Source organism: Pagrus pagrus (assembly GCF_965226575.1).
Source record: "Pagrus pagrus genome assembly, chromosome: 5".
NCBI classification, from domain to species: Eukaryota; Metazoa; Chordata; class Actinopteri; order Spariformes; family Sparidae; genus Pagrus; species Pagrus pagrus.
In genome coordinates, this window is record NC_140189.1 from 31,611,132 (window position 1) to 31,627,057 (window position 15,926).

At 43.5% G+C, this 15,926-nt stretch overlaps 2 protein-coding genes across 5 annotated transcripts; one reads left to right on the plus strand and one right to left on the minus strand.

The window, feature by feature from the left end:
• Positions 1 to 293: 293 nt before the first annotated feature.
• Positions 294 to 9,873, minus strand: gsr (glutathione reductase; the record flags this gene model as incomplete). Of its 3 annotated transcripts, XM_084353187.1 has the most annotated exons (13): positions 294 to 932; positions 2,385 to 2,518; positions 2,630 to 2,761; positions 2,984 to 3,095; positions 4,785 to 5,039; positions 5,123 to 5,222; positions 5,305 to 5,359; positions 5,470 to 5,617; positions 5,743 to 5,812; positions 7,636 to 7,724; positions 7,835 to 7,861; positions 8,725 to 8,896; positions 9,375 to 9,873. In XM_084353187.1, 13 exons carry the CDS (start codon positions 9,434 to 9,436, stop codon positions 783 to 785), a joined length of 1,506 nt encoding a protein of 501 aa, XP_084209313.1. In that variant the 3' UTR covers positions 294 to 782. The 3 variants fall into 3 exon arrangements, with proteins under 3 accessions (XP_084209313.1, XP_084209312.1, XP_084209314.1); XM_084353186.1 differs by lacking the exon at positions 9,375 to 9,873 and having other exon boundaries at positions 8,725 to 8,985; XM_084353188.1 differs by lacking the exon at positions 9,375 to 9,873 and having other exon boundaries at positions 8,733 to 8,797.
• On the plus strand, positions 8,901 to 15,657 carry znf518b (zinc finger protein 518B). Of its 2 annotated transcripts, none has more exons than XM_084353185.1 (2): positions 8,901 to 8,962; positions 10,699 to 15,657. In XM_084353185.1, exon 2 carries the CDS (start codon positions 10,828 to 10,830, stop codon positions 13,312 to 13,314), a length of 2,487 nt encoding a protein of 828 aa, XP_084209311.1. In that variant the 5' UTR covers positions 8,901 to 8,962; positions 10,699 to 10,827; the 3' UTR covers positions 13,315 to 15,657. The 2 variants fall into 2 exon arrangements, with proteins under 2 accessions (XP_084209311.1, XP_084209310.1); XM_084353184.1 differs by lacking the exon at positions 8,901 to 8,962 and adding an exon at positions 10,156 to 10,311.
• Positions 15,658 to 15,926: the final 269 nt, after the last annotated feature.

Here is a 15,926-nt window from a genome sequence, read left to right on the forward strand (position 1 = left end):
GAAAATGTTACTAATTTATGCTAATTTATTCAGCTGCTTGTCACGACAGTATTATTAAGTCCATAACTTTCTATTCACTGTGGACAGCAGTGTATCTGACCTTAACACAGCATTGTTATCACACGTTGACTTGACAGAAGAGTGTCTCTAAGCAGGAATACAGCTCCCTCTGTCTACATATGAGAAGTACTTCATTCATTCATTCATTCATTCATTGCCCAACCCACGTCACTGTAAACAGACAGGGAAGGGCACGAGCGAGTCACAGACTGAAAAAGGAAAATCACACCATGTAAGAAAAAAACCTGCAGGTTTATTGAATCTTTAGAACAGTACAGTAGATGTGTTATGACCTTGCATTGGTAGTAAATAGGTACCTTAAGGAGCAGCAGTGCTTTTAATATTCACCTGACAAATGACTGACAAATCAAACACAGACACTAGGAGAGAGGTCTTTTGACTTTCCATGCAATCACTTAACAATACCTGCAGATCCATCACTTCCATTTCACAATCATTAAAATGGAATCTGGAATATTCAATCGATAATTAAAGACCCACAGTACAGTTTAAGAAGGCCATAACTCGGTCTTGGTCCATTTAGGTAAAAAAAATTGGAAAAAAGGAAAACACTGCGCACGAATAAGGTCACTTGATTGAGAGCAAATGGAAGTATGTCGTTTTTAGAGAGCAAGTGGTCAAGCTAATGCCGGAGCTGTGTGTGTTGGTGGTCTGTGTTTCTGGTCGTATAGGGACACGAGGGGGTGGGGTTTGTGTTGACATTAACGCATCGTGACAAACTCCTCAGATGAGGTGGGGTGAATGGCGACAGTCTTGTCAAAGTCTGCTTTGGTTGCACCCATTTTGATGGCCACGGTGAAGCCCTGCAGCATCTCATCACACCCCAGGCCCTGCATGTGGAGGCCCACCACCTGGAGCAAAGAGGCAAATTAAGACTTGGAAATCACTTAGAAGAGTCAAACACATAAAAGGATGTAGAGTGGAAAGTCTCATCTACGTCTACTTCAATAAATTGACTTCCTACTTTTCCCAGAGTGACTTTCAAGAACCTGCAGAGATTGGGTGTGAACATGTTGACGTACAGGTGGAGAAAACATAGCGACAGAAATAATCCTAGTAAAGAAAAGGCAAGAGACACACCCCGTCTTTAAAATCTGATGCATTGTTCAGGCTAACTGCACTCTGGGCATGTCGAGCTTCTCTTTGTGCTCTGACCATGATGTATGGATTTCTCTCTGAGAACTGATGGGAAATTTGTTCGAGCAGAAAAAGCACGGGAGTAATTTCTGACATAAACGATGGCTGCATTCCATTTAGGTGAGCTAGTTGTTGTTTTTCATTTATTTTTAACAAGTAAAGTGACATAGTACAATACAAACAAATAATGATACCCATATACGCACACATACATATCTGGAGGGAGGGAGTTCTGGGGATCTGGCGTTGTGCCTGCTCACTAACTGGCGTGGCTTAGTGGGACACCTCATACAGCAGAGTCATTGTTAACGTTACCGGTCAGACCTGTGCTGTTCCTGCTTTGAATAGTCAAAACGTCTGCTGTGAAAAGGATCCATGGTCTAAGCCTGGCAGCTTAGGAGGAGGCAAAAGGATACAGAACAACACAAACTGATCCCCGAAAAAATATACCATCTTTTTTATTTGACAATGTGTGGAAAGTCTAATGGTGTGCTGAACTAGACTAATTATCTTGGGTTGACTGTGTCACTGATGAAGGCAGGTGTGCTTTCATAATGTGCTGGCCCATATTTATTTACAGGTTTTTATTATTACCATCAACTTGAGTGCCTTGAATTGGATTTTTTAACCACACCCCACCTGTAGATAAAGTTTTCCCTTTGCTTTTAAATGAGTAAGAAAGGATTCACCCTATAAATGTAATTTTAAGAACTACATTTAAGTTTTTAAGCTGTCAAGACGGTGTGAGATATTTTACGGTACGATAATCATTGCAGAAAGTATCAAGGCATAACAGTATCAAGGTATTACATAATTATATTGTAATAATTATTATTCTTAGTTATAACGGAATGAAAACAGAAGGACTTTCGGTTGAACAACCCTGGTCCAGATCACTTAAAGGCTGTTCTGTCCTGTTAATCTAGGGCTAGGAGAAATGGAGCATGAATCGTATAGCGCTGGGCTTAGGTTAACTCTTAGATTACAATGTGTGTCTGTCAAGGGGCCAAGTCAGTCCAGGGTAAACTCATTGCTCTGGGCTCAGGATGTACAGTATGAAGAAAGTCGAGTCTAAAGTCATGTGCGCTCTAATAAACAATGGCAGCAACAGTTAAAGTGTTGTTCTTAATAATTATTACTGTTGCAAAAATTCAGATGACTCTCACCTTCTCCTCTTTGCCCACACACACCAGCTTCATGATACACAGACTCTTCCTGCTTGTGATGGCGTGATACATCGGAGTGAATGAAGTCTTGTAGATCTTCACATTCTCCTTTCCTCTGGATCTGATGGCCTCCTCTGTCACAACGACACAAGGTTAGGCATGTGAATTACAGTCCTGCTGAGTTCTAGTCCAACTGGGATCAACACAGGATGAAGTTTAACTTTGATTTTGAAGCCGTCACTCACCTTCTGTGAGGCCGACCGTCCCGATGGGTGGGTGGCTGAACACCACTGTGGGGATGGTAGAGTAGTCCAACTTGGAGTCCTTCTTGCCCTCAAACAGTCTGTGTGCCAGCTTCCTGCCTGCAGCGATGGCAACTGCAGCAACATGCAACACAACATATAAATTAAAGTGCAACTCTGAATAACAGTGAATGTCCTGAGGACACGCTGACGGTTCCAACAAGGATATAAAATGCTTTATTCTGAATCCAGAATCCATTGTGAGACTTCAAACATCCAACCTGACCAAGCTGGGATGTTAACACGACATCTGTAACATAACATCTATTAAAATTATGTATTCGTGCAGCTTCGTACCAGGTGTGAGAAGAGCTTTGCCACAAACGTCCCCGACAGCGTAGATCCCTGTTCGGCTGGTGTTCTGAAACTCATCCACAGTGATATGGCCTCTTTCATCTGTATCCACAGTCTGCAAACAGAGACACAGAGTTATTTATAGTTATTATACATTTTAGCTCTAGAGCTGCAACTATAAGTCAGTTTTGTTCAGTCCAGTCATCAATAGAATGATCATCAAAGCTGGCAACTAATTTTCAATCAGTCGTTTCAGTCAAACATTTGCTCTTTCAGCTTCTTAAAATGAAGTATTTGCCATTTTCATTTATGACAGTAAACGAAGAGTCTTTGGGTTTTTGACAGGTGGTTGGACACAAGAAGCAATATGAAGACGTCACTTTGGGCTCTGGGAAATTGTGATGAGCATTTTTCTTTACATTTTCTTGACGTGTTAAAGACCAAACGATTAATCCACCAGCATATTAATCCATGATGAACGTAATCATTAGTTGCAGCCCTATTTAGCACTGAAGCCGTTTCTATTTCCTGCAAATTATATAATTACAGTCATTTGTTACGGTTGAAGGCTCTGCTGGAAGCACAACGCTTACCAGGAAAGAGTTTATGTTTACTCATCACACGCTGCTGAGCAGCTCCCTGGTGCAACACTTTTGTTTGCACGTACGCCCAAAAATCTACAAAAAACAATGTACAATCATTTACATAAAGTGTCAAGATATCAAATAGAAATGTAGGCTACTATCAAAAGCATGTAAATTATGTCCTGGTTCACCTAAATGAGAAGGGTAGGGGGCACCAGTGTAGCAAGTTAGTCTAGTGTGCACTTGTGACAGAGACGTCGACTACAGAGCGAGCAACTGAGCAGGAAGTTTCTGTGTGCAGCAAGAAATAACAATGAGTCATCCTACAGCGGAGGCTTGCACCCTTAAATGTAAACAAAGAACTCACTGCGATCTTGTTTAACGTGGTTACGTGGTAACAAAGACCGGACTCTGCAAACCCTGTCAAACCAGGCATGACTACCACTAACAATGACAGATCACATCACTTCTCCCCTCAAACTTCCTGAAGTGTTACGCTGCTGCTTTGACGTCTCACTCACATTTTCCTTCATATTACAGGTTAGACAACAACAAGAAAAAACATCTCATCTCACAGCTAAGTTGAAGTACCTGAAATAGAAGAGTGCTTTGACCTAACTGCCCCTTTAATCTGTAACTTGCCTGATAACCCTGAGGAGCTAACAAGCCCTTCACATGTGCCAGCACTTCACTCCTCGTCTGTAACAAACAACATAACAAAGCCTGCTGTGTGACAGTCGTCTCGTCTTGTTCCCAGATTATCCCTAATCGGCGATTTAAGATGATCGAATGCCGGGTTTATTTTTGTCTCTTTTTACACAAAAAGTGTCAAATCATGAACCCGTTCATCCAATAGTATGTTGTTGGATTGAGTTCTTTCACAAGACGACATTTGGTTTGAATGATTCATGCTTCATGCTTCAGAAACAAAACTCCTGCTGTAATCTACGAGGACAGTAAGGCAGCCAGGATGAGACACAGAGCCAAACTAACTAATTCCCCCCGCAGACAGACAGGTGTGATAAGCTGCAGTCATGCTTTTAAATGCACTGTTACTACTCCATTGATGGACGATGAGTGTGTTTTGCGTGTTCCCTTTCTGGCTGCAAAGTTTATACCTTCAATAATGACAACAAACTTATTTCATCTGCTCGGAACATCTATTCTTCCACTAATCGAAGATGTTTTATATTATCACTGCAGAAAGAGGAGAGCGTTACCATCTCGCCGATGTTCAGTCCAGAGCTGTTAGGCTGCCTGCCGATGGCCCACAAAAGGCAGTCCACCTCCTGGATGGTATTGATCTTCTCCTCTTCATTCTTCTTCTCCGGGTCTTTGGTGGCGATCGTCACCTCCAGCCCTTTGTCCGTTTTACGCACAGACTTCACCTGAGAGTTCTTCCACATATCCACACCGGAGTTTTGCAGTTCTTTGGTGCAGTTTGTGCTTATGAAGCTGTCAAAGTTCCTCAAAACCTACAGAGATGCATGCATTTCCATTACTGCACGGCTGAACATCACATTTTAATATTAATGTTTTGATTCTATGCGATTCTCACAGTATTCTGTCGAATGACGAGGGATGTTTTAGACCCCAGGGTGGAAAGGATGCCTGCCATCTCCACTGCAATATAACCTGCACCCACAATCACACTGCGCCTGTTCAGGAGGACAAAACATTTAACTACAACCACAAACTCAACATGCTGTGAACATTAAAGAGATTAAATCATGAGCTCACTTTGGCAGAGTTTCAAGTTCAAAAAAGCCATCACTGGTAATGCCCAGACTTGCCCCTGAAATGACCAAAAAACACAGAATGCAGAATTTAATTATTTCATAAAAGTAAACAAACATTGAGGGTAATTATCATTTCCAAGTGAAAACTAAGTCCAGTGTGTCTCACCTGGAACTTCATCATCACACAGAACAGAAGGCTGCCCTCCAGTGGCGATGAGGATGTGAGGCGCTGTATACTTCTTTCCACTGACCTCGACAGTAGGTTCAGGGTCACTGGTAAACCTGGCATGACCTTGAATAGTTTGGATTTTAGCCTGAAATAAAGAATGTAACATAAACAAACAAAACGAGTCAAAGAAGCTCTTTGAAGATGCTTATTGCACATTTACGTACATTATGCTTGATTGATGTAAACAAACAAATGTAAATATGAACTTACTTTGTCAAGATTGTTGCGATAAATGCGATTTAGGTGACTAATGTAAGCATCCCTTTTGGCCTTGAGAGCTCTGCAAACAAAGGACCAGATCACAGATTAGAGGTGTGTGGGTGTTTTTTTTTATCTAAATTTACTCAAGGAGGGTAAATCCTCTCAACTACGATTGAATAATGGGTGCAGCTCAGAAACGTCTTAAGGTGGAGAGGCAAGAAAGAGAATGAAAAAAGTCAAAAAGTACTTTTCAGCAAGCGGGAAAAGGTCAGAGCATAATGCTGGCCAATTTCCAACCAGGAAACATACAGTAGTTTCGCCTGTGTTACGGACGGCTGCTATGCACAGGGAAGAGAAACTCTAGAAGTGTTGAGTAATGTTCAACAATGACGAGTATAAAAAACACATTAAAGGAGCTCTGTGGAACGTCTGTGTTGTGCTGGACGCCGGTCGTTAGTTCCTGTTAGCCGACTCCATTTCTAAACTAACGTTAGCTACTGTTAGCGCTGCGAGGCACTGAGACGTCGCACTGGAGAACGTGCACAAAGTCACATCCTTTAGACCCGAAGGATTTTCTCTGTGATTCCTTCACTACGAAATCCACAGTCCAGCAGCTTTAAACAAATCATCCACAGGCTTGTAGAGGCAACTGAGAGAGACGGGGAAGGTCTCACTTTTTACATCGCGTTACAATCTGCTCACATACGGCTGATAAACATGAGATTAATACATGTAGATTGTTACAAATTGTTACACAGAGTCACTTTAAGCTGTTCTGGGTAACTGCATTGAAGTAAATGTGGTGAGGAAAGATGACAGATTGACTTTCAAAAGTGTACAACTGTCTCCATACTTCCATACTGTCCTTAAAACACTCTAACCAGAACATCTTCTCCAAGGAATCAAACTAGCGACCTTCAGCTCACACATGTCTGCAGCTGAAGAATTTCCTGCATTTGTAAACAACTTCCTGCATTAACATAAACAGTCGTGTTATGATACTTCTGTTGCCATTGGCAGACTGAATCAAGTGTACTTTACAGCACTGGTTCCCAAACAGTGTGCTGTGCGGCAGAGTCTGGGTGTCCCGTGGGACTTTCCTACGAGCACAGACTATGATTGCAACAAACCAGTAAATGTGTGCAGAGTGATAACACGTGTCACAGAGGCTGTTTTGCACAGATATGAACACAGATGTGCCTCGAGGCAACAACTGCTCCACAGTATTACAGAGTATTTACTGAAGCAAATATCACAAGATATTATTCCTGTTTAAGTGGCATGAACATGTTTGATAATAATGTAGATAATCCAGACAAACACTCTGCAATACGAAACAACAACGTAAACTACAACAGTTGAAGTTGAAACACTAGAAGCCTCATGCAGTAAACATTATGCTGTTACACTTGACTGGATCGGTTTTCAATGATATGGTTTCCTCCTCTTGTATATGTTGATATATACTTTTCTCAACAAGCTGTCTCAATATTTTCCTGAATAAAAATAATGAAAACACCACTACAGACTGTGTTACACACACACAATAAGGAAGTATGCAGACAACCGGACACACTTTTACAGAAACCCACACAGGCACACCTTAAACGACTCCCCCAGCCTTGTCGTACGTTACTGTTTTTCAACCCCGACCTTACATGCGGGTGGCCACTCCTTCCACAGGCTTATCTCTAACAATCACCTTGAATTAAATACACAGGGCACAAAGACAGACAAGTGGGCTCAAGTGAAGCGAGAAAAAAAACTAGCCAGACAGAGAAGTGGGCTGGGCCATGAAACGGATAATGATCTGTACCGGGAATGACCATAACAGGTTTCAAGAGAGATCGCTATCATGGCACAAACAAGTGAGAAATGACACCAGCAGACAGTTTAACTTACTCCCAACTAAAACGAACATTTCCAACGTCGAAGCCATAATCATTGTGATCATGGAGATACTCGGCGTGAATTGCAGCATTCCACATAACCTGTGGAGCAAGGCAAAGGCAACCGGGTTGGACGTCTGGTGGATCTTGTTGCACATTAACAAATCATCACGTCTCAAGAGTTACAACAGGAATGGAGAGGAGAATCCTACCTTCTTAGGGACACAGCCAACATTGACCTGAAAAGCATTATAACAAAGCACATTAGTTCAGTGTTAGCTTAATCAAATAGCATCTGAGCACAAGTTAAAAAGCTGCACTGTGTCGGTCTGAGGAAGAAGTTAGGACGAGAAGAGAAGGATCTTTGTGCCGAAACGCACTAAATAAACAAACTCTCCAACTGAATCACTGAACAAACACACCGACCTTAGAGGACGACACAATGTCTTTGTTTTACTTTGTTAATATGTGGCGGACCCTGCCACCTTTCTAGCTTCAAACAGTGTTCTTCTCCAAAATGACATGTTGCCCCTTTAAGTTAAAAAAAGAGCAGACTTTAGACTGCAGAGGCTCGATTTCTTATAATGACATATTCTGCAAGAGCATAAATTAGGTTCTGATGATTTAATCCCTCGTTCTGTGATTTCTTTGGACATAATGTGAGCTTCTTTCCTCATTTTACCGTCAAAATTGGGAAATGAGCAGTCATTCATGCAATCAGAGCCAAATGTGCAGCAATACTTCTTCTCACAAACTTCCCCAAAAGACACTGAACACAATAACATGAACACCTCCAGTGGAAAGCAGTGCAGCTACATGAAGCATCCTCTCCCAACTCTCTCCACACACGTCTAATTTGTATTTAATCACCAGAGAGGGCTTTAAATGTTGAGCTGGTGTTTTTGATCGGATGTTATTCAGTGACAGGAGCTTTAAACTTCAAACAATGTTCACATAAAAAAAAAAAAACTTCCACAAAAGGAGTCCGGAGGCTTCGCATTCAACCTGGCAACCCACATAGGTGCGTGTGACAGCTGCAGAGGCGACGGCACAGAGACGTGACGGTTGAAGGATAACAGTGTGTTTTTAAGTTTTTACTCACGCAGGTACCTCCGAGTTTGTGACTCTCGATCACGGCGGTGGCTGCCCCCAGCTCCGACGCCCTGCGAGCGCCGGCCAGACCTCCAGACCCGCCGCCGATCACCAGAAAGTCGAACCGGGTCGTGTCCGTCGCCGCCGGGTCTGAGGCCATGCTGCGGCGGATGAGTGCGTGTCTGCGGGCAGAAAACGAGAAAAGCTGTTTTCTGTGGCGGAACCAGCAGGGCGCCCTCGTCGTCCGGGTTAGCTGGGTTAATATTGCCATAACCAGGAAGCTGTGTGTGTGTGTGTGTGTGTGTGTGTGTGTGTGTGTGTGCGTGCGTGTGTGTGTGGGACGAGCGGGGGAATGGGAGGGTCAAGTGAAAGCCACTGCTGTGTCATTATGAATTGTAACAATGGTGTGCAAATCCCAGAAAGTGTTTTTCACAATAGTCATGGTGATCCTCACATGAGCTACAGCATGCGGGTTAGAAAAACAGGTGGAAACCAGAGCTAGTTCTGAATATAACGACACCTGGAGCCGGATTTAAGGGATCTGAGCAGGCGAGGCCTGTAGATTACAGGTGATTTGAACTGTAATCAAGAAAAGCACCGCGACATTAGTTTCACGTCCAGCCCGTGTGTGTTTGTGTTTGTTTTCAGCGCTGCCCTTACCTTGGTAGTGCCAGTGGCACCGACACATTAGGAAGCAGTCTGCAGATTCGTATAAACAGCATGTTTCGACGGGGTTTTTAGGGCATTTTAATCAGCTAACGTCCACAGCGTGCCGTTGTTTATCTCTCTCCGGCCACTCTCAGCCGGGGGAGGCCTGTGGCTGGACATTGTCACATGAAATACAAAAGCTGTAAACCACTTCCTGTGTCACCGGGTGAGCACCACCGCAACGCAGGCCGTTTTAAACACGCCGGTGCGATTAAAACGTGCCCCCGTCTGTCTCCGCGACAGGCTAAATGCTCACATTGGTGTTTCATCAAGCTAGCGCGGCCGAGATTTTAAAGTTAAATAACTGTGGTGGTGGAAGTTGTCACGACGGAGGGCGTGAGTAACGGAGATCAATCAAACCTTACGTGTTTTTTTGTTTTTGTTTTTTTTAGCTGGTTAAGATGCTGGCGTAACCAGATTAGGGACAGCAGCGAGAAATACAGTATGTTTGCGTAGCGGTTCTCCGGGAATAGCACATACGCTGCACCCAGTTAGCTAGCTGTCAAGAAAAACACATTGAAAACCGACGCTTCCGCTTACAACTTTCAAAATAGTACGACACTGTCATAAAAACGTGCACCAAATGATTACTTTCCCGCATCAAATATACCAAAACGAAATCAAACACACTATTAAGTTGGTTATTATCGAAAAAACAAGAAGAATAAGCATTAAAACACCGTTATCTTTATTCGACGCTATTATTCTGAAGGCGAGAACAACCCGTTTCCGGAGTCGTTGTAGCTAGGTAGCCACAGATGGCTAACGGCAAGCTAACGCGAAGCGGCTCTGCTGGCCGCTCTGACAAGCGTTAGTCCTACGTCAACGGAAAGGATTCACTGAAAAACAAATAACGGACCAAAACGCGACCGAACAACACTCCTAAAAGGTGCGTGTGATTTAACTCTGCGGGTAACACAACCAGTTAAAATACGGTCCGTCGTCTTTGCGAGCCCCTTGTTGTGGTCAGAAAGGGCCTTTTTCTTGTGTTCAAAGGAAGACAGCCCGGGACAGCAGCGGGGAAACGTAAATAGCGGTGACAGGATTCAGTTTAGTGAACAGCTTTGTGTGTTTACGAATCGGTGCAATCCGTGAACAGGAATATAAACGGCTGCAGGCGAGGAAAAAACTGCATGAGCTCAGTGTGAAGGGGGGAGGGGCTTTATGGGCCTTGTCTGAATGTCAGCACTGTGCACTGTGATGTTCCTTCTCTTCTGAGGTTCATCCACTGACATGATTATTAAAGCCTTTCTTTCTCTCCTGTGCTTCCTCACAGGGGGAGACGTCTCATTTTATCAGGTGCATCAGCCTTTCCTGAGGAATGAGCCCTGGACTTCAGGTGGAGATGGATGTTTACTCCACTGTCTCAATTGCATCCGATTGAATCAGTGGGACCTGCTTCCAGATGACCAGTGGACCGCTCAACATGAAGCCTGTCAGCTATCAGAGCATGCCGTCGTCTGTGAACGGTGGACACCCCGCTTTGGATCCTGTCCTGAGCTCGTCAAACGTGATGTATTGTGAGAAATGTGGATTCGCCTCTGCAGACGCCGCTGTGTTCAAGAGGCACATGATCGAGCATATGGGGACAAGGTTTTACTGTTTTTACTGCAACAATGTCTCATTCAGTGAGGCAGAGTTGAACGCTCACCTGAAGCAACACACTGCGAAGTATCCATTCAAGTGTCCTCACTGTGGACAGGGGTATATGAGGAGGCTGTGCCTTGTGAAGCACATTGAGCGTTTGCATAGTAAAGGAAACACTTATGGACCTGCTAAGGCCGGCACGACAAAAATCCCACAAGTTCCTGTCTCCAGTGCCTTACCAAGCGTGCCCACTGCTGATCCATCACCACTCCGACCACTTGTTCGAGTGACGGTACCTGCCCCAAGTGCATCTGCATTCAGACTGAGTAAGGACGAGCATAGGGGGAAAACACTGGACACTAATGCATCAAACGCCACAAATGGCAGTGCAGAACATTTGTCCCCTGTGAACGGACTCATTCAGAACAACAGGGCACTAACGGTCTCTCTTCCCGAGGAGGTTACGATCCCTGCTGGCTGTTTGGTTGAACTTGTTGAGGTGAAAACTGTCAACGGGACAAAGGAGCTAAAGCTGAGGCTCGTCTCTCAGCAAGAAAACGAGTCCGTGATAAAAGACACGAGAACCACGGTCTCTCAAAACGCTGCACTGGCAAAGCAGTTATCATCCACGTTAAATCATTCAAGCACGGTGAAATCTATGAATTTGGGGATGTGCACAGTTAACAGGAAACAGTATGAAACCAAGACTGTGAATGTGGAGCGTCCTGCTGTTGCACCGGTCAATTTTTCTAAAAACCTCCCTCCTCCTCCTCCAATCAGCATAGACAAGAGTGGATTGAAAAGACCGTCGCAAGAAATAATCAACTTGGAATACACAGAAATACCCAACAAGGTTTCCAAAAGCATCCTCAATCTTGTAAGAGAAGGAAATAGTGGGATCAAAGTTATACAGAGGGAACCTGTGAACCATAATGCTGCTCCGCCCGCTGTCATCTCCACCAGGGTTCCCAACCGGCTGACGAGCGCCCTCCATCCAGAAAACATGGGAGCACGTGTTTCTCAAAGAGCGATGGATGAGAGGAAGAATTTGATTCAAGATCATTCCAAGAGTATTCCACCAAGGAGGGCAAGCGACATGAAAAATGTTCCCCGGGATTTGTCGTCGGCTGTGAAGCTGGAACCCGGAGACATCCGCCTCAAGAACAACGCTGTTTCGAAGCCACTGGGCCTGAACCAGCAGGGTTCAAAATCTGCTTCTCCTTCCTTGAGTGTCTCCTCAGCTGCAGTTGCACAAGTGAGACCTCCTGCGATTTCACTCTGTAAGGATAATGTTGCTCATCCATCTTTTCCAGTACCAAGGACTCTAAGTGAGCCCTCATCATTCAAACAACCTGGGCTTTCTAACCGCACAAATTCAAAGATCTCGGGTTGGAACCAGGAAGTGAGATCCAATGAGAGAGCTGGAGAGAGAGACGTGCCAGAACCTGAGAGTTTTCCCGTCATCTCTTCGGTTTTTTCATTATGCCAACAACCGGAGGGGGTGCAAGGCTCCCTTCCACCCCTGCTCATGGCTCTGCGTGGGATAGTAATGGATAAAAGTAACAGTTCTGGTGGTACAACTCGAAATCAAGTCACGGAGCAGGTGAAGGAGGCGTCAACATCGGGGTACTGTCCTCAGGTGGCCACAAAAGGTGGATCCCTCATCCGCAACCTTTTGTTGACAGAGCGGGCTATTGAGCCTGTAAAAGTCGAGGAGCAGCGTCACAAGGGGATTCAGCACCCTCCTGCACTGGCCCACAATCACGTCAAAGTGGAAGAGAGTCGCACTGTGCCAACAGAAAATCACAAATGCAGCCACACTTCAAAATCATCAACGGATGAGGAAACGGTCTCTAAAACTGCCACACATGTAGATGCGTCCGGGACTGAAGAGCCTCCGCAGCAGACGGCAGAAAACAAGGACGACATCTCCTCAAAGTTCCTGACCGTCTGTCTGAAAAGGGTACAAATGGGCGTGTGGAAAAAAAACAAGAAGGGACTGAAACTTAGAATATCCAAGCAAAAGAATGAGGTACCTGCGGGCAGACTTAACGATTGCACAGTTATTTACCCAATGCCGCTGAAGGTGGACCAACTCGTGAAACGGCCGGGCCCGTACCAGCCCGTGGTGGTGCTCAATCACCCGAGGCCCCGGGCCGCCACGCAAGGAGCGAGCGCAGACGCTTTAGTGGACACGGGAGCCTCTGAGGTGGTGCCAAAGTGCCAAATCTTAAAAATGAGGCTGGGCAAAGTGGTGGGGCAGAAGTATGAAGTGACGGGTTGCACTGTCGGAGCATTTCCATGAATTTTTCAGAAAATGTATCAATGGACAGACGTGTACATTTATGGGAGAAAAAAACCCCTAGTATTACAGCGGGAAGATGTTGACTTAAGACAAAATATTAGGACAGTTATTTTCTTTATGGGAGCATATGATAAAAAAAAAAATGGACATGTTAGTATCAGAGCATTATGTTATATGAATGTTGTTAATATAGGCATGGGATATGGAAAATTCAAGTGCAATGCAGTTTGGCTGCTTCGATTTGTGGATCTTGGACATCTGCGGTAGTAGACTGCAGTCAGTAGTACAGACGTCTCAGAAGTGTGAGAAACCAGTTGATCTGTCAGAGTTGAGGCATAAATGCATGCTGCTTACGTTAAAAGGTGGTGTATTTTTTTTTTTTGTTTTGCATCAGTAATGTTTTACTGTTCATCTGCCCCCTCTTAAGATACAACATGAATTAGGTGCAGCACATCTGTGTCGATCAAATCTCCGGCTCCCACTTCACTCAGAATGTAACCAATGCCGTGAAGATGCGGAGCGTGCACAGCTCCCAGTTTTAATGTCCGAAAAATCAGTCGTGTTAATTAAGGCTCAAATATTTGGTTCGTAATTATATTTATTTAAAATGTAGACTTAGAAGATTGTGTGGATCCAAACCTCACATGCAATATTTAACTAAAAATATAAACAATGAAGAAATGTCGTATTCAAGCATTAATCCCTATTTTGTGTTGTTGATACTCAAAGAAACGGTCTGAGGCGAGGGACACAAAACTCCAGTCAGTTTCCAGTCGGCGTGAATGGATCCTTAGCACTTATAAACCTGTAAAATGTTTTTGCTTCCCCCTTTTGTTCTGTAGTTGACCGTGGCTACTTGCTGCCTCCCAAAAGTCAACTTTTTCAACACTAATAATTTTATAAAAGTCCAACAAGGAATGTCCCAGTTCAAAAGCTTTTCCAAATGCATATGTGTCATATGTTTGCACTCCTGTTGGGAGTGACGGTCAGTAGCTTAGCGGTGCATTCAGTCTCAGTGGGAGATCCATCATCACATGAGGTGGAAAAAGAAGACGCTGCCAAGGTGTATACTTTGGAGGCTGGGCGTACACTCCACTGTCTGTTCCTCTTATCAGTTTGGACATGTTGCATCACTGGGTGTTGCCATGTTTGCCAGTTGTCTATGATTTTGCTGTGTTGTGTGACATAAACTGTAAACTTGGGAATTATTAAATCTACCCTAGTTTCCCACCAGTGTTTACCGCTTAGTTGGCAATTCTTGGTGATGAATTTTAATTGTTTTAAACTTGACCAGTCAACGAGGAGTGCCTGAATGCACCATTCATTTTGAGGCTAAAATTTTGAGTATTCCTAACCGTCCACAGATGGATATGAAACGTTAACCTAACCTGTATTCGAGGGATTAATACCATATGATTTTTTTTTTTTACCACGTTAGGTGTTTGTTTTTATGCATTTCCAATGTCTTGTCCATCAGATGTTTTGTGGTTAACTTATTTGAGTTTACGGTGCCAAAAACAAGTGTTAATGTCGTAAAAATCACCTTTGGATTATTATTCCTTGTGCTTCACTGTTTTCTCTTCACGTTGCGTAGCCTCTTTGCAGAGAAAGCTGGTACTCAAAATGGAAGTGGATAAAAAGCAGCCGTAACTGGTTCATTACTGTAACAGAAAGCCACGTACCTGTGTGTTATTTTTAAAATCTTACCATCATGTACATACTTAGTGACTGACGTGATTCTGGGGATGTTGAAAACCTGTTAAAACTTGTATATTTTTCAAAAAACCATTGAGACGACATAAGCAATCTTCTATCCAATACTTTTCTGATGTGTTTCCTCTTCATGCCACAGAAATACAACACCTGTGTGTTCTCGTATGAGGTGCTAGGCCTGCGATGAAACTCCTAGGTTTTCGGCTGCCCACGGCTTTTTAATTGTGTATATATGTTACCGTCACCCACAGATTTTATCGTGTATATATCTATAAATATAAAACGTGATGAGTGGTGTTAATACTCAGTAGGGAGTGGTTAGCATTCCTCAGCCTCTACTGCAACAGCAGATACGTTGTGCTCTACCCTCCTCACGCTGCAGTGTCTCAAGCTGCCGTGCAGTCTTTGTTATATATAATTATTTTAAAGGTGTTTAAGGGTGTGACGATTACTTCTGAATGTTTTGCTTTGCCTTTCATTTGTCATTTGTGTGAGAATTAGTCACGTTCCTGTTAAACCTGTTTTTGGTTTTCTTCATACTCAATGGTCATTATTGTGTTCCATGCTTTTATAATAACAATTGTGTAACTTCTCTTTTTCTATTAAAACAAAGTAAATGATCACGATTTATATGACCTATTTCCTTTTGTTCAACAAGTGCTCATGATCATCACACTGTAAACATATTGCTTTTTTTTTAAGTTGGCAAGATAAAGTACTGAACCAACAGTACACCTTAACATTTTACCTTACTGTGTGACTGCTGAAAGGTGCATTATGTAAGAATGTCATGTTTAAAACATTAAAATATCAACTACAATGATCAACAGAATGTCTAGAAATATTTTGTCATCGTGCCAAAGACGTCTGATGAAGTTGGCATGCTAGCCTGTCTAACG

Excerpts from the sequence above, each read along its gene's own strand:
- znf518b (XM_084353185.1), top strand. The coding sequence starts at position 10,828 with ATGACCAGTGGACCGCTCAACATGAAGCCTGTCAGCTATCAGAGCATG.